Consider the following 18,886-nt stretch of genomic DNA (forward strand, 5'->3'; position numbering starts at 1 on the left):
ATATTACCTTGGTAGATAAAATGGGTATATTACCCTGGTAGATAAAATGGGTATATTACCTTGGTAGATAAAATGGGTATATTACCTTGGTAGATACAATGGGTATATTACCTTGGTAGATAAAATGGGTATATTACCTTGGTAGATAAAATGGGTATATTACCCTGGTAGATAAAATGGGTATATTACCTTGGTAGATAAAATGGGTATATTACCTTGGTAGATAAAATGGGTATATTACCCTGGTAGATAAAATGGGTATATTACCTTGGTAAATAAAATGGGTATATTACCTTGGTAGATAAAATGGGTATATTACCTTGGTAGATAAAATGGGTATATTACCCTGGTAGATAAAATGGGTATATTACCTTGGTAGATAAAATGGGTATATTACCTTGGTAGATAAAATGGGTATATTACCTTGGTAGATAAAATGGGTATATTACCTTGGTAGATACAATGGGTATATTACCTTGGTAGATAAAATGGGTATATTACCTTGGTAGATAAAATGGGTATATTACCCTGGTAGATAAAATGGGTATATTACCTTGGTAGATACAATGGGTATATTACCTTGGTAGATAAAATGGGTATATTACCTTGGTAGATAAAATGGGTATATTACCCTGGTAGATAAAATGGGTATATTACCTTGGTAGATAAAATGGGTATATTACCTTGGTAGATACAATGGGTATATTACCTTGGTAGATAAAATGGGTATATTACCTTGGTAGATAAAATGGGTATATTACCCTGGTAGATAAAATGGGTATATTACCTTGGTAGATAAAATGGGTATATTACCTTGGTAGATAAAATGGGTATATTACCCTGGTAGATAAAATGGGTATATTACCTTGGTAAATAAAATGGGTATATTACCTTGGTAGATAAAATGGGTATATTACCTTGGTAGATAAAATGGGTATATTACCCTGGTAGATAAAATGGGTATATTACCTTGGTAGATAAAATGGGTATATTACCTTGGTAGATAAAATGGGTATATTACCCTGGTAGATAAAATGGGTATATTACCTTGGTAGATACAATGGGTATATTACCTTGGTAGATAAAATGGGTATATTACCTTGGTAGATAAAATGGGTATATTACCCTGGTAGATAAAATGGGTATATTACCTTGGTAGATAAAATGGGTATATTACCTTGGTAGATAAAATGGGTATATTACCCTGGTAGATAAAATGGGTATATTACCTTGGTAAATAAAATGGGTATATTACCTTGGTAGATAAAATGGGTATATTACCTTGGTAGATAAAATGGGTATATTACCCTGGTAGATAAAATGGGTATATTACCTTGGTAGATAAAATGGGTATATTACCTTGGTAGATAAAATGGGTATATTACCAATGTACACAAATTACCTTGGTAGATAAAATGGGTATATTACTGATGTACACAAATTACCTTGGTAGATAAAATGGGTGTATTACCATGGTAGATAAAATGGGTATATTACCTTGGTAGATAAAATAGATAAAATGGGTATATTACCAATGTACACAAATTACCTTGGTAGATAAAATGGGTATATTACCTTGGTAGATAAAATGGGTATATTACCAATGTACACAAATTACCTTGGTAGATAAAATGGGTATATTACCTTGGTAGATAAAATGGGTATATTACCATGGTAGATAAAATGGGTATATTACCTTGGTAGATAAAATGGGTATATTACCCTGGTAGATAAAATGGGTATATTACCTTGGTAGATAAAATGGGTATATTACCTTGGTAGATAAAATGGGTATATTACCCTGGTAGATAAAATGGGTATATTACCTTGGTAGATAAAATGGGTATATTACCTTGGTAGATAAAATGGGTATATTACCTTGGTAGATAAAATGGGTATATTACCGATGTACACGAATTACCTTGGTAGATAAAATAGGTATATTACCTTGGTAGATAAAATGGGTATATTACCCTGGTAGATAAAATGGGTATATTACCTTGGTAGATAAAATGGGTATATTACCTTGGTAGATAAAATGGGTATATTACCCTGGTAGATAAAATGGGTATATTACCTTGGTAGATAAAATGGGTATATTACCTTGGTAGATAAAATGGGTATATTACCAATGTACACAAATTACCTTGGTAGATAAAATGGGTATATTACTGATGTACACAAATTACCTTGGTAGATAAAATGGGTGTATTACCATGGTAGATAAAATGGGTATATTACCTTGGTAGATAAAATAGATAAAATGGGTATATTACCAATGTACACAAATTACCTTGGTAGATAAAATGGGTATATTACCTTGGTAGATAAAATGGGTATATTACCAATGTACACAAATTACCTTGGTAGATAAAATGGGTATATTACCTTGGTAGATAAAATGGGTATATTACCTTGGTAGATAAAATGGGTATATTACCGATGTACAACAAATTACCCTGGTAGATAAAATAGATAAAATGGGTATATTACCTTGGTAGATACAATGGGTATATTACCTTGGTAGATAAAATGGGTATATTACCTTGGTAGATAAAATGGGTATATTACCTTGGTAGATAAAATGGGTATATTACCTTGGTAGATAAAATGGGTATATTACCTTGGTAGATAAAATGGGTATATTACCTTGGTAGATAAAATGAGTATATTACCTTGGTAGATAAAATGGGTATATTACCTTGGTAGATAAAATGGGTATATTACCTTGGTAGATAAAATGGGTATATTACCTTGGTAGATAAAATGGGTATATTACCAATGTACACAAATTACCTTGGTAGATAAAATGGGTATATTACCGATGTACACAAATTACCTTGGTAGATAAAATGGGTGTATTACCATGGTAGATAAAATGGGTATATTACCTTGGTAGATAAAATAGATAAAATGGGTATATTACCAATGTACACAAATTACCTTGGTAGATAAAATGGGTATATTACCAATGTAAACAAATTACCATGGTAGATAAAATGGGTATATTACCTTGGTAGATAAAATAGATAAAATGGGTATATTACCAATGTACACAAATTACCTTGGTAGATAAAATGGGTATATTACCAATGTAAACAAATTACCATGGTAGATAAAATGGGTATATTACCTTGGTAGATAAAATAGATAAAATGGGTATATTACCAATGTACACAAATTACCTTGGTAGATAAAATGGGTATATTACCTTGGTAGATAAAATGGGTATATTACCAATGTACACAAATTACCTTGGTAGATAAAATGGGTATATTACCTTGGTAGATAAAATGGGTATATTACCATGGTAGATAAAATGGGTATATTACCTTGGTAGATAAAATGGGTATATTACCCTGGTAGATAAAATGGGTATATTACCTTGGTAGATAAAATGGGTATATTACCTTGGTAGATAAAATGGGTATATTACCCTGGTAGATAAAATGGGTATATTACCTTGGTAGATAAAATGGGTATATTACCTTGGTAGATAAAATGGGTATATTACCTTGGTAGATAAAATGGGTATATTACCGATGTACACGAATTACCTTGGTAGATAAAATAGGTATATTACCTTGGTAGATAAAATGGGTATATTACCCTGGTAGATAAAATGGGTATATTACCTTGGTAGATAAAATGGGTATATTACCTTGGTAGATAAAATGGGTATATTACCCTGGTAGATAAAATGGGTATATTACCTTGGTAGATAAAATGGGTATATTACCTTGGTAGATAAAATGGGTATATTACCAATGTACACAAATTACCTTGGTAGATAAAATGGGTATATTACTGATGTACACAAATTACCTTGGTAGATAAAATGGGTGTATTACCATGGTAGATAAAATGGGTATATTACCTTGGTAGATAAAATAGATAAAATGGGTATATTACCAATGTACACAAATTACCTTGGTAGATAAAATGGGTATATTACCTTGGTAGATAAAATGGGTATATTACCAATGTACACAAATTACCTTGGTAGATAAAATGGGTATATTACCTTGGTAGATAAAATGGGTATATTACCTTGGTAGATAAAATGGGTATATTACCGATGTACAACAAATTACCCTGGTAGATAAAATAGATAAAATGGGTATATTACCTTGGTAGATACAATGGGTATATTACCTTGGTAGATAAAATGGGTATATTACCTTGGTAGATAAAATGGGTATATTACCTTGGTAGATAAAATGGGTATATTACCTTGGTAGATAAAATGGGTATATTACCTTGGTAGATAAAATGGGTATATTACCTTGGTAGATAAAATGAGTATATTACCTTGGTAGATAAAATGGGTATATTACCTTGGTAGATAAAATGGGTATATTACCTTGGTAGATAAAATGGGTATATTACCTTGGTAGATAAAATGGGTATATTACCAATGTACACAAATTACCTTGGTAGATAAAATGGGTATATTACCGATGTACACAAATTACCTTGGTAGATAAAATGGGTGTATTACCATGGTAGATAAAATGGGTATATTACCTTGGTAGATAAAATAGATAAAATGGGTATATTACCAATGTACACAAATTACCTTGGTAGATAAAATGGGTATATTACCAATGTAAACAAATTACCATGGTAGATAAAATGGGTATATTACCTTGGTAGATAAAATAGATAAAATGGGTATATTACCAATGTACACAAATTACCTTGGTAGATAAAATGGGTATATTACCAATGTAAACAAATTACCATGGTAGATAAAATGGGTATATTACCTTGGTAGATAAAATAGATAAAATGGGTATATTACCAATGTACACAAATTACCTTGGTAGATAAAATGGGTATATTACCTTGGTAGATAAAATGGGTATATTACCTTGGAAGATACAATGGGTATATTACCTTGGTAGATAAAATGGGTATATTACCGATGTACAACAAATTACCCTGGTAGATAAAATAGATAAAATGGGTATATTACCTTGGTAGATAAAATGGGTATATTACCTTGGTAGATAAAATGGGTATATTACCTTGGTAGATACAATGGGTATATTACCTTGGTAGATAAAATGGGTATATTACCTTGGTAGATAAAATGGGTATATTACCATGGTAGATAAAATGGGTATATTACCTTGGTAGATACAATGGGTATATTACCTTGGTAGATAAAATGGGTATATTACCTTGGTAGATAAAATGGGTATATTACCTTGGTAGATAAAATGGGTATATTACCATGGTAGATAAAATGGGTATATTACCTTGGTAGATAAAATGGGTATATTACCTTGGTAGATAAAATGGGTATATTACCCTGGTAGATAAAATGGGTATATTACCTTGGTAAATAAAATGGGTATATTACCTTGGTAGATAAAATGGGTATATTACCTTGGTAGATAAAATGGGTATATTACCCTGGTAGATAAAATGGGTATATTACCTTGGTAGATAAAATGGGTATATTACCTTGGTAGATAAAATGGGTATATTACCAATGTACACAAATTACCTTGGTAGATAAAATGGGTATATTACTGATGTACACAAATTACCTTGGTAGATAAAATGGGTGTATTACCATGGTAGATAAAATGGGTATATTACCTTGGTAGATAAAATAGATAAAATGGGTATATTACCAATGTACACAAATTACCTTGGTAGATAAAATGGGTATATTACCTTGGTAGATAAAATGGGTATATTACCAATGTACACAAATTACCTTGGTAGATAAAATGGGTATATTACCTTGGTAGATAAAATGGGTATATTACCATGGTAGATAAAATGGGTATATTACCTTGGTAGATAAAATGGGTATATTACCCTGGTAGATAAAATGGGTATATTACCTTGGTAGATAAAATGGGTATATTACCTTGGTAGATAAAATGGGTATATTACCCTGGTAGATAAAATGGGTATATTACCTTGGTAGATAAAATGGGTATATTACCTTGGTAGATAAAATGGGTATATTACCTTGGTAGATAAAATGGGTATATTACCGATGTACACGAATTACCTTGGTAGATAAAATAGGTATATTACCTTGGTAGATAAAATGGGTATATTACCCTGGTAGATAAAATGGGTATATTACCTTGGTAGATAAAATGGGTATATTACCTTGGTAGATAAAATGGGTATATTACCCTGGTAGATAAAATGGGTATATTACCTTGGTAGATAAAATGGGTATATTACCTTGGTAGATAAAATGGGTATATTACCAATGTACACAAATTACCTTGGTAGATAAAATGGGTATATTACTGATGTACACAAATTACCTTGGTAGATAAAATGGGTGTATTACCATGGTAGATAAAATGGGTATATTACCTTGGTAGATAAAATAGATAAAATGGGTATATTACCAATGTACACAAATTACCTTGGTAGATAAAATGGGTATATTACCTTGGTAGATAAAATGGGTATATTACCAATGTACACAAATTACCTTGGTAGATAAAATGGGTATATTACCTTGGTAGATAAAATGGGTATATTACCTTGGTAGATAAAATGGGTATATTACCGATGTACAACAAATTACCCTGGTAGATAAAATAGATAAAATGGGTATATTACCTTGGTAGATACAATGGGTATATTACCTTGGTAGATAAAATGGGTATATTACCTTGGTAGATAAAATGGGTATATTACCTTGGTAGATAAAATGGGTATATTACCTTGGTAGATAAAATGGGTATATTACCTTGGTAGATAAAATGGGTATATTACCTTGGTAGATAAAATGAGTATATTACCTTGGTAGATAAAATGGGTATATTACCTTGGTAGATAAAATGGGTATATTACCTTGGTAGATAAAATGGGTATATTACCTTGGTAGATAAAATGGGTATATTACCAATGTACACAAATTACCTTGGTAGATAAAATGGGTATATTACCGATGTACACAAATTACCTTGGTAGATAAAATGGGTGTATTACCATGGTAGATAAAATGGGTATATTACCTTGGTAGATAAAATAGATAAAATGGGTATATTACCAATGTACACAAATTACCTTGGTAGATAAAATGGGTATATTACCAATGTAAACAAATTACCATGGTAGATAAAATGGGTATATTACCTTGGTAGATAAAATAGATAAAATGGGTATATTACCAATGTACACAAATTACCTTGGTAGATAAAATGGGTATATTACCTTGGTAGATAAAATGGGTATATTACCTTGGAAGATACAATGGGTATATTACCTTGGTAGATAAAATGGGTATATTACCGATGTACAACAAATTACCCTGGTAGATAAAATAGATAAAATGGGTATATTACCTTGGTAGATAAAATGGGTATATTACCTTGGTAGATAAAATGGGTATATTACCTTGGTAGATACAATGGGTATATTACCTTGGTAGATAAAATGGGTATATTACCTTGGTAGATAAAATGGGTATATTACCATGGTAGATAAAATGGGTATATTACCTTGGTAGATACAATGGGTATATTACCTTGGTAGATAAAATGGGTATATTACCTTGGTAGATAAAATGGGTATATTACCTTGGTAGATAAAATGGGTATATTACCATGGTAGATAAAATGGGTATATTACCTTGGTAGATAAAATGGGTATATTACCTTGGTAGATAAAATGGGTATATTACCTTGGTAGATAAAATGAGTATATTACCTTGGTAGATAAAATGGGTATATTACCTTGGTAGATAAAATGGGTATATTACCTTGGTAGATAAAATGGGTATATTACCTTGGTAGATAAAATGGGTATATTACCAATGTACACAAATTACCTTGGTAGATAAAATGGGTATATTACCGATGTACACAAATTACCTTGGTAGATAAAATGGGTGTATTACCATGGTAGATAAAATGGGTATATTACCTTGGTAGATAAAATAGATAAAATGGGTATATTACCAATGTACACAAATTACCTTGGTAGATAAAATGGGTATATTACCAATGTAAACAAATTACCATGGTAGATAAAATGGGTATATTACCTTGGTAGATAAAATAGATAAATTGGGTATATTACCTTGGTAGATACAATGGGTATATTACCTTGGTAGATAAAATGGGTATATTACCTTGGTAGATAAAATGGGTATATTACCTTGGTAGATACAATGGGTATATTACCTTGGTAGATAAAATGGGTATATTACCTTGGTAGATAAAATGGGTATATTACCTTGGTAGATAAAATGGGTATATTACCTTGGTAGATAAAATGGGTATATTACCTTGGTAGATAAAATAGGTATATTACTGATGTACACAAATTACCTTGGTCAATAAAATAGGTATATTACCGATGTACACGAATTACCTTGGTAGATAAAATAGGTATATTACCTTGGTAGATAAAATAGGTATATTACCAATGTACATGAATTACCTTGGTAGATAAAATAGGTATATTACCGATATACACGAATTACTTTGGTAGATAAAATGGGTATATTACCGATGTACACAAATTACCTTGGTGTCCATTCGTAGGTTCTTTATACACCCGGTATAGTGTTTGTGTCGGAGCTGAGGGTATTCATACGACGTGTTCACATTGACCCCCCCGAGCTGCAACACGTGGCTCCCGTTGAGAAACCTGGAACAGCAGACAAAACAACAACAACAACAACGCATGAGAAGCGAACAACAAGAGACTGTCAAGGTCGCGACTTAGTATGATTTCTTTTCTTTTGTGGCTGAGCTTCCTGACAGCAGAGGTCACGTATTATTCCTGGTCGGTTTCGTTGAAAAATGGCGGTGTTTTCATGACATTACCCCCCCCATTTTCCAAGGATATTTGGGTAATGTACTTCCGATTTGCATAACTTTTAATTAGGACGAAGTTATAGTTTTACTCTTTTACATCACAGGAAAATATATTTGAAGCGCCAGACAAAAAAGGCTTTAATCACACATAAAATCATAAAATAATAATTAATAATTCATATTTTTTACAGCAGAAATACAATAAATAAGAGCAGATTTTTTATATGTAATGCAGAACAATTTACTTGTCACGATTGGGTGTTACTCCTCGAATTTCACAAGATGAGCGATCCTCCGTCATCGCCCAGGACTCCACCCCTTCCGTCTCCATGACGATGGCAGTGGAACATCGATCCAGAGTAAATCGAACTTCCTTCAAAACAGGGAGAGAAAAATCACAGTTCCCAATCCCAAAATATATTATTGATAAATCATATTGACCCATTATTACCGGTAATTATTATTATTATTATTTTTCTTATTTTTTTGGCTTGCGAAAATAACTAAAATATAAATACTGTGTAAGGCAGGGGTTTCAAACATGCGGCCCGCGGGCCAAATGTGGCCCGCAGGACACTAGTTTGAGGCCCCCGCTAAGTTTGATATGTTTGCTGTATGGTATCATGTACCCCGAAAAAATTATTATTACGTTTGATTAATGTTCATGTTAAAGGTTAAATAACTGTTAATAGTTATCCTCGCTATCCATGTGGAAGTGGTAATTTTTTTGGCTATTTAAGTTTAAAGGAAATAACTCGAAGGCTACCGTTTAGGTCGCTAGCGGTCTAGTTTGAGAGTTAGCATGTGGCTAAAGACTCTGCAGTTGTGCAATATGTTGTAAATATAAAAAAAGTATAAATGTGACTATAGTCGTGTTTTGTCATGTCTACAGTGCTCGAATAATGCTTTGTTCATTTTAATCTGATTTATTATTTTTATTTTTATTATTATTATTATTATTATTATTATTATTATTATTATTATTATTATTATTATTATTATTATTATTATTATATGTATTTATTACTGATTGATTTTCTTTATTCTTGATTTGTTTATTTTTAATCTTATTTTGTGCAGAAAAATAAAAATTAAAATATTTGAGAACAGTGGACCAAAGCACTGAAAAAGTTTGTATATTTTTCTGTTTTTAATAAATGGGTTTTTTTTTTTTTTTTTTTTTTTTTTTTGGAAAACCTGATGTGGCCCAGTTTCACCCAGACCCTAGCTCCAGTGGCCCCCAAGTAAATTGACTTTGAGACCCCTGGTATAAGGCATTCAGAAGATGCATTCAAAGATGTTGTTCATATGTAGTATTCCACATCGCTCACTGGGTGTCAGTAATGTTAATGTAATATTCGAGACAAATTTGATTGCCAGAACAACAGGCTTTTATTGCAGGTTTGAATTATCTCGCCAAAAAAAAATTCCGACGTCCCTCCCTGTCCGTCTGCCACAAATTTCCCGAGCGACACAGCAACACGCGAGGCTTATTTACTTTTACTATTGCTACTATCCTGGGTAATACCAGTGATTACCCCCACCCCCCCTTCTTTGGGGTCCTTAAACCCCCGAAACAATTGGTTGATTGATGTCAAAGATACAATGACACATTCTCTGCTAAATTTAATGTGGCCAAATGTGGCCCGCATGACACTAGTTTGAGGCCCCTGCTAAGTTTGATATGTTTGCTGTATGGTATCATGTACCCCGAAAAAATTATTATTACGTTTGATTAATGTTCATGTTAAAGGTTAAATAACTGTTAATAGTTATCCTCGCTATCCATGTGGAAGTGGTAATTTTTTTGGCTATTTACGTTTGAAGGAAATAACTCGAAGGCTACCGTTTAGGTCGCTAGCGGTCTAGTTTGCGAGTTAGCATGTGTCTCAGGACCCTGCAGTTGCGCAATATGTTGTCAATACAGCAACACACGAGGCTTATTTACTTTTACTATTGCTAGTATCCTGGGTAATACCAGTGTACAAGTGACTGTAGGGTTGTTAGTCGATGTCTGAAGAGCTCCAATAAGGTTAAAAATGTACTTAGAAGTCTTTAATGATGTAAATATTTAATTTCTAAATAAAAATTGTTATACATTGTGTAACACATGATTACCCCCCCTTCTTCGGGGTCCCTAAACCCCCGAAACAATTGGTTGATTGATGTCAAAGACACAATGACGCATTCTGTGCTAAATTTAATGGATTCTATTTTCTTCTGCTAAATTCTCACAAAATGAGGCTGACTCGGATGACGTGGAGCTGAGCAACGTCCTGTAACGTTTTGTTATTTTGTACGAGGAGACGAGCAGGTGTGATGTCTTGTGATGGCGGCAGGAAGGTAATTGCCTTACTTTACTGTTACTCCTCACGTCAAGGCGATGCCAGCGTCTGTCGGCCAAGCCGATGCTGTTTATTAGGTGGAGAACTAGCGTACCAGAACCGTGGTTGATTTTCAGACTGGGTGTGCCACCAATTAGCTCTGTATGAAAAGAAAAATTATTACATTATTACACATGAATGGAAAAAATAATGAAGACAGGTCCAGTCAAGTCTCAAGTCAAATCAAGACAAGACAGGTCAAGTCAAGTCAAGACAAGACAGGTCAAATCAAGTCTCAAGTCCAGACAAGACAGGTCCAGTCAAGTCTCAATTCAAGACAAGACAGATCAAGTTAAGTCTCAAGTCATGACAAGACAGGTCAAGTCAATTCTCAATTCAAGACAAGACAGGTCAAGTCAAGTCTCAATTCAAGACAAGACAGGTCAAGTCATTTATTTATTATTATTATTATTATTATTAAGTCTCTAGTCAAAACAAGACAGGTCAAATCAAGATCAAGTCTCAAGTCAAGACAGGTCAAGTCAAGTCTCAAGTCAAGACAAGACAGGTCAAGTCAAGTCAAGTCAAGTCTCAAGTCAAGACAAGACAGGTCAAGTCAAGTCTCAAGTCAAGACAAGACAGGTCAAGTCAAGTCTCAAGACAAGACAGGTCAGCCAAGTCTCTAGTCAAAACAAGACAGGTCAAATCAAGTCTCAAGTCAAGACAAGACAGGTCAAGTCAAGTCTCTAGTCAAAACAAGACAGGTCAAATCAAGTCTCAAGTCAAGACAAGACAGGTCAAATCAAGATCAAGTCTCAAGTCAAGACAGGTCAAGTCAAGTCTCAAGTCAAGACAAGACGGGTCAAGTCAAGTCTCAAGTCAAGACAAGACAGGTCCAGTCAAGTCTCAAGTCAAAACAAGACAGGTCCAGTCAAGTCTCAAGTCAAAACAAGACAGGTCAAATCAAGTCTCAAGTCAAGACAAGACAGGTACAGTCAAGTCTCAAGTCAAAACAAGACAGGTCAAGTCTCAAGCCAAGACAAGACAGGTCAAGTCAAGACAAGACAGGTCCACTCAAGTCTCAAGTCAAAACAAGACAGGTCAAGTCAAGTCTCTAGTCAAAACAAGACAGGTCAAATCAAGTCTCAAGTCAAGACAAGACAGGTCAAATCAAGTCTCAAGTCAAAACAAGACAGGTCAAGTCAAGTCTCTAGTCAAAACAAGACAGGTCAAATCAAGTCTCTAGTCAAGACAAGACAGGTCAAGTCAAGTCTCGAGTCAAGACATGACAGGTCCACTCAAGTCTCAAGTCAAAACAAGACAGGTCAAGTCAAGTCTCTAGTCTAAACAAGACAGGTCAAGTCAAGTCTCAAGTCAAGTCAAGTCAGGTCCAGTCAAGTCTCAAGTCAAGACAGGTCCAGTCAAGTCTCAAGTCAAGACAAGACAGCTCAAGTCAAATCAAGACAAGACAGATCAAATCTCAAATCAAGTCAGGTCAAGACAGGTCCAGTCAAGTCTCAAGTCAAAACAAGACAGGTCCAGTCTAGTCTCAAGTCAAGACAAGACGAGACAGGTCTTGTAGCATAGAGAGTAGTAGAAACCAAGCTCACTCCACAAGTTCAAGGTCTCAGGTTCAAATCCCGTGTAATCATCCCGACCCTTTTTCTTTACCTATGGCCATGAAGTCTTCAACGTCTCCAGGCAGCTGAGCGGTCAAAGGGCCGGCATATAGAAGCAGTCCGTCATCTTCTTCTGTCATAAACTCCAGGGAAAGATGGCTATAAAAACACGGCTTTATGGGGGGAAACCAGGCGTAGCCGTTGCCAAGGAAACTACGTCTTGGCTGCTGGCAGTCTGGCCCGTCGTGCTGAGGAGGGCATTGGCACCTGTTGCACCATGGGAAAAAAAATAGGACACAACGGAATCAAACGGTGTTGAAATCGTCACAAGAATCTCATCTTTTCTTCAGCAGGCGAAGGCAACCTCGGAATTCCAGCATGTTGACGGTCGATAGGTGGCGCTATAAAGCCATCACATCCAGCAGACTTCACTACTCTAACGGAATTCTTACCGAGCTGACTAAACGAGCTGCAGTTCATCCGGAATGCTGCTGCTCGAGTCCCGACGAGAACAATGAAATACGATATTAGTCCAGTCCTCAGGGCTCTGCACTGGTGTGTCACTCAGAGAATACGTAGCTCTGTTTCATGGTCTCAAGGTCTTCATGGTCATGGAGTCAAGGCTATACGACGGTGAGGTAAAGTAGGTAAAGTATTTTATCTGCACTCTTCATTTTTTGGATTTTTGGAATAATTTATGGAATTGTATGTTTTGATTGTATGTTTATATGAAGTCATTTTAACCTTAATGTCTGTAAAGCCGTGTCTTTAATCCCAAGTCTGGGCTCAAGTCTTAAGTCAAGATGTGCAACTTCAAGTCAAGTCTCAAGACAAGACAAGACAGGTCAGGTCAAGACAAGACAGGTCCAGTCTAGTCTCAAGTCAAGACGAGTCAAGACAAGACAGGTCAAGCCAAGTCTCAAGACAAGACAGGTCAAGTCAAGTCTCAAGTCAAGACAAGACAGGTCAAGTCAAGTCTCAAGTCAAAACAAGACAGGTCCAGTCAAGTCTCAAGTCAAGATAAGACAGGTCCAGTCAAGTCTCGAGTCAAGACAAGACATGTCAAGTCAAATCTAGACAAGACAGGTCAAATCAAGTCTCAAGTCTCAAGTCAACACAAGACAGGTCCAGTCAAATCTCAAGTCAAAACAAGACAGGTCAAATCAAGTCTCAAGTCAAAACAAGACAGGTCGAATCTCAAGCCAAGACAAGACAGGTCAAGCCAAGTCCAGTCAAGTCAACACAAGACAGGTCCAGTCAAGTCTCAAGTCAAAACAAGACAGGTCAAGTCAGTCTCAAGCAAGACAAGACAGGTCCAGTCAAGTCTCGAGTCAAGACAAGACATGTCAAGTCAAGTCTCAAGTTAAGACAAGACATGTCAAGTCAAGTCAAAACAAGACAGGTCAAGTCAAGTCTCAAGTTAAGACAAGACATGTCAAGTCAAGTCAAAACAAGACAGGTCAAGTCAAGACAAGACAAGACAAGACATGTCAAGTCAGACAAGACATGTCAAGTCTCAAATTAAGACAAGACATGTCAAGACAAGACAGGTCCAGTCAAGTCTCAAGTCATGTCAAGACAAGACAGGTCCAGTCAAGTCTCAAGTCAAAACAAGACAGGTCAAGTCAAGTCTCAAGTCAAGACAAGACAGGTCAAGTCAAATCAAGACAGGTCAAATCAAGTCAAGTCAAGACAAGACAGGTCAAGTCAAATCAAGACAGGTCAAATCAAGTCAAGTCAAGACAAGACAGGTCAAGTCAAATCAAGTCAAGTCCAGTCAAGTCTCAAGTCAAAACAAGACAAGTCAAGTCAAGTCAAGACATGTCAAGTCAAGACAGGTCAAGTCAAGTCAAGACAGGTCAATCATTCTCACGTTGATGACTCTTAAATGAATAAAAAATATATCGTATAGGTTTTCATCAGACAAACATGAATCATGAATCCGCCATTGAGGCCATTTTAGGATGCCGTAAAAGGATGCTTTCATGACCTTGGTGGGAAATGACCTCCACCACATCAAACAGCTGCAATGATCTACATCACAGACTGAGAGGCAGAGCTTGCGCTTCAACATCAGCAACCTCCGACCTAACAATGGAGGTCACCATATTGAGGACGCCATATTCGGTTCCATTTCCAGTTCCTACAGATGCTCATACTGTTCCGTTGGACGCCATTTTTTATTGCTGAATAACCGCGTTGTTAAAAGGACTAAAACCTCTGAAGAAGAGAAGCAAATGCATCAATGACAAACACTTCATTCCACCCCCGTGATGGAGGAGATGGACCGGCTGATCTCTTCTTGTCCCGGGCTCTGCCGACTGTGAGACAAGGTGGCTTTGCTGATAACGTCAGGACCATCTAGAAGAGTTGTGTGTACCGAGGCCGTTTGGGGCCCGTTCTGTTTACTCTGCAGAGGGGGGGGGCACCACATGTCAGGAATACTGATCTCCACTAGGTATATGGAGGACTTATATAGAGTGAAGCCTGATGCTACGTATCTACGTACGTACGTATGTACTAAGTCTCCACCCCCACAGAGCATCTCACACCAATGAGAGCATCAGCTTTTTTCAAGCGTGAATTTGACAGCTGAAATGATTTTATCTGCACTCGTCATTTTTTTTGGAATAATTTATGGAATTGTATGTTTTGATTTTAGAATGATTTAATGTTTATATGAAGTCATTTTACCCTTAATGTCTGTAAAGCCGTGTCTTTAATCCCAAGTCTGGGCTCAAGTCTTAAGTCAAGACGTGCAACTTCAAGTCAAGTCTCAAGTCAAGACAAGACAGGTCCAGTCAAGTCTCAAGTCAAGACAAGACAGGTCAAGTCAAGTCTCAAGTCAAGACAAGACAGATCAAATCAAGTCTCAAGTCAAGACAGGTCAAGACAAGACAGATCAAGTCAAATCTCAAGTCAACACAAGACAGGTCGAATCAAGTCTCAAGTCAAGACACATCAAATCAAGTCTCAAGTCAAGACAAGACAGGTCCAATCAAGTCTCAAGACATGACAGGTCAAGTCGAAACAAGACAGGTCAAGTCAAGTCTCAAGTCAAGACAAGACAGGTCAAATCAAGTCTCAAGTCAACACAAGACAGGTCAAATCAAGTCTCAAGTCAACACAAGACAGGTCCAGTCAAGTCTCAAGTCAAGACAAGATGAGACAGGTCAAGTCGGGTCAAGTCAAGTCAAGTCAAGACAGGTCCAGTCAAGTCTCAAGTCAAAACAAGACAGGTCCAGTCAAGTCTCAATTAAAAACAAGTCAAGTCAAGTCAAGACAGGTCAAATCAAGTTTCAAGTCAAGTCAAGACAGGTCAAATCAAGTTTCAAGTCAAGACAAGACAGGTCCAGTCAAGTCTCAAGTCAAGACAAGACAGGTCAAATCAAGTCTCAACTCAAGACACGTCAAATCAAGTCTCAAGTCAAGACAAGACAGGTCCAATCAAGTCTCAAGACATGACAGGTCAAGTCGAAACAAGACAGGTCAAGTCAAGTCTCAAGTCAAGACAAGACAGGTCAAATCAAGTCTCAAGTCAACACAAGACAGGTCAAATCAAGTCTCAAGTCAACACAAGACAGGTCCAGTCAAGTCTCAAGTCAAGACAAGATGAGACAGGTCAAGTCGGGTCAAGTCAAGTCAAGTCAAGACAGGTCCAGTCAAGTCTCAAGTCAAAACAAGACAGGTCCAGTCAAGTCTCAATTAAAAACAAGTCAAGTCAAGTCAAGACAGGTCAAATCAAGTTTCAAGTCAAGTCAAGACAGGTCAAATCAAGTTTCAAGTCAAGACAAGACAGGTCCAGTCAAGTCTCAAGTCAAGACAAGACAGGTCAAATCAAGTCTCAACTCAAGACACGTCAAATCAAGTCTCAAGTCAAGACAAGACAGGTCCAATCAAGTCTCAAGACATGACAGGTCAAGTCGAAACAAGACAGGTCAAGTCAAGTCTCAAGTCAAGACAAGACAGGTCAAATCAAGTCTCAAGTCAACACAAGACAGGTCCAGTCAAGTCTCAAGTCAAGACAAGATGAGACAGGTCAAGTCGGGTCAAGTCAAGTCAAGTCAAGTCAAGACAGGTCCAGTCAAGTCTCAAGTCAAAACAAGACAGGTCCAGTCAAGTCTCAATTAAAAACAAGTCAAGTCAAGTCAAGACAGGTCAAATCAAGTTTCAAGTCAAGTCAAGACAGGTCAAATCAAGTTTCAAGTCAAGACAAGACAGGTCCAGTCAAGTCTCAAGTCAAGACAAGACAGGTCAAATCAAGTCTGAACTCAAGACACGTCAAATCAAGTCTCAAGTCAAGACAAGACAGGTCCAGTCAAGTCTCAAGACAAGACAGGTCAAGTCAAAACAAGACAGGTCAAGTCAAGTCTCAAGTCAAGACAAGACAGGTCAAATCAAGTCTCAAGTCAACACAAGACAGGTCAAATCAAGTCTCAAGTCAAGACAGGTCCAGTCAAGTCTCAAGTCAAGACGAGACGAGACAGGTCAAGTCGGGTCAAGTCAGGTCAAGACAGGTCCAGTCAAGTCTCAAGTCAAAACAAGACAGGTCCAGTCAAGTCTCAATTCAAAACAAGTCAAGTCAACACAAGCCAAGTCTCAAGTCAAGACACGTCAAGTCAAGTCTCAAGTCAAGTCTCAAGTCAACACAAGACAGATCCAGTCAAGTCTCAAGTCTCACCAAGTCAAGAAGTCAACTTTTCAAATTCAGTCACCTCTGACTGACATGATTTCATCATCGCTACCTGGAGCGTTTGAATGAACTGCGTCCACACAAAGTAGTACTTTTACCTTTACTGCATTCACATCAGAACACATGCAGCTAATACGCAGAGTTCCATACATCCATAACAGGACTCAATGCAGCAGAGCAACCGACTTAAAAAGGCGGAAAAGGCTGGTGAGCATCCTGGCTTTGAAGACCATGCCTCTACCAACTTGTATGTTCATGTAAATGGAATTAAATGAGATTTTCAGAAGTTGTGCGCATAGAGGGGTGCCCCAGTTGGACTAATCCCCTCTGCCCTATATTTATTTAATCTGGGCATTAATGTTAGCATGGATGTACTGCACGCTGACTGCACCGTGGAGTCCCATGGAAGCCGATTCATTTGGAAGACATCTCCATCATTTATGTTAATGGATTGAATGTCCTGGTTATGCTTTTTCTTTGTTTTAAACAAGCAAACATTGCAGTAGCATTAAAAAAAATATATTTCTAAATGTTGCAAACATTACTGCAGTCATGAATTATTGATTGAAATCATGTATTTTAATTGTATTGTTTATGTATTTAATTGTATGTTTTGATTTTAGAATGATTTAATGTTTATATGAAGTCATTTTACCCTTAATGTCTGTAAAGTCGTGTATTTAATCCCAAGTCTGGGCTCAAGTCTCAAGTCAAGACGTGCAACTTCAAGTCAAGTCTCAAGTCAAAACAAGACAGGTCCAGTCAAGTCTCAATGCAAAACAAGACAGGTCAAGTCTCAAGTCAAGACAAGACAGATCAAATCAAGTCTCAAGTCAAGACAAGACAGGTCCAGTCAAGACAAGACAAGTCAAATCAAGTCTCAAGTCAAGACAAGACAGGTCCAGTCAAGACAAGACAAGTCAAATCAAGTCTCAAGTCAAGACAAGACAGGTCCAGTCAAGTCTCAAGTCAATCCAAGACAGGTCAAGTCAGGTCTCAAGTCACACACAAGACAGGTCAAGTCAAGTCTCAAGTCAAGACAAGACAAGTCAAATCAAGTCTCAAATCAAGACAGGTCAAATCAAGTCTCAAGTCAAGACAGGTCCAGTTAAGTCTCTAGTCAATCCAAGACAGGTCAAGTCAGGTCTCAAGTCACACACAAGACAGGTCAAATCAAGTCTCAAGTCAAGACAAGTCAAATCAACTCTCAAGTCAAGACAGGTCCAGTCAAGTCTCAAGTCAAGACAAGTCAGGTCCAGTCAAGTCTCAAGTCAAGACAAGACAGGTCAAGTCAAGTCAAGTCAAGTCAAGTCTCAAGTCAAGACAAGACAGGTCAAATCAAGTCTCAAGTCAAGACAAGCCAGGTCCAGTCAATTCTCAAGTCAATCCAAGACAGGTCAAGTCAGGTCTCAAGTCAAGACAAGACAGGTCAAATCA

General features: G+C 36.4%; 1 protein-coding gene across 2 annotated transcripts in view; it reads right to left on the minus strand.

Annotated features, from left to right (window-relative positions):
• Positions 1–18,886, minus strand: part of LOC131138558 (neural-cadherin-like) — a 148,022-nt gene that overhangs the window by 30,806 nt on the left and 98,330 nt on the right. For both annotated transcript variants that reach the window (XM_058087570.1, XM_058087571.1), the window contains exons 23-26: positions 12,809–13,023; positions 11,170–11,297; positions 9,059–9,186; positions 8,520–8,643 (exon numbers count right to left, since the gene is read on the minus strand). In XM_058087570.1, coding sequence (XP_057943553.1) covers positions 8,520–8,643; positions 9,059–9,186; positions 11,170–11,297; positions 12,809–13,023 — 595 coding nt within the window. The remainder of the gene's footprint in view (positions 1–8,519; positions 8,644–9,058; positions 9,187–11,169; positions 11,298–12,808; positions 13,024–18,886) is intronic.

This window comes from Doryrhamphus excisus, chromosome 11 (assembly GCF_030265055.1).
Source record: "Doryrhamphus excisus isolate RoL2022-K1 chromosome 11, RoL_Dexc_1.0, whole genome shotgun sequence".
Classification (NCBI taxonomy): domain Eukaryota; kingdom Metazoa; phylum Chordata; class Actinopteri; order Syngnathiformes; family Syngnathidae; genus Doryrhamphus; species Doryrhamphus excisus.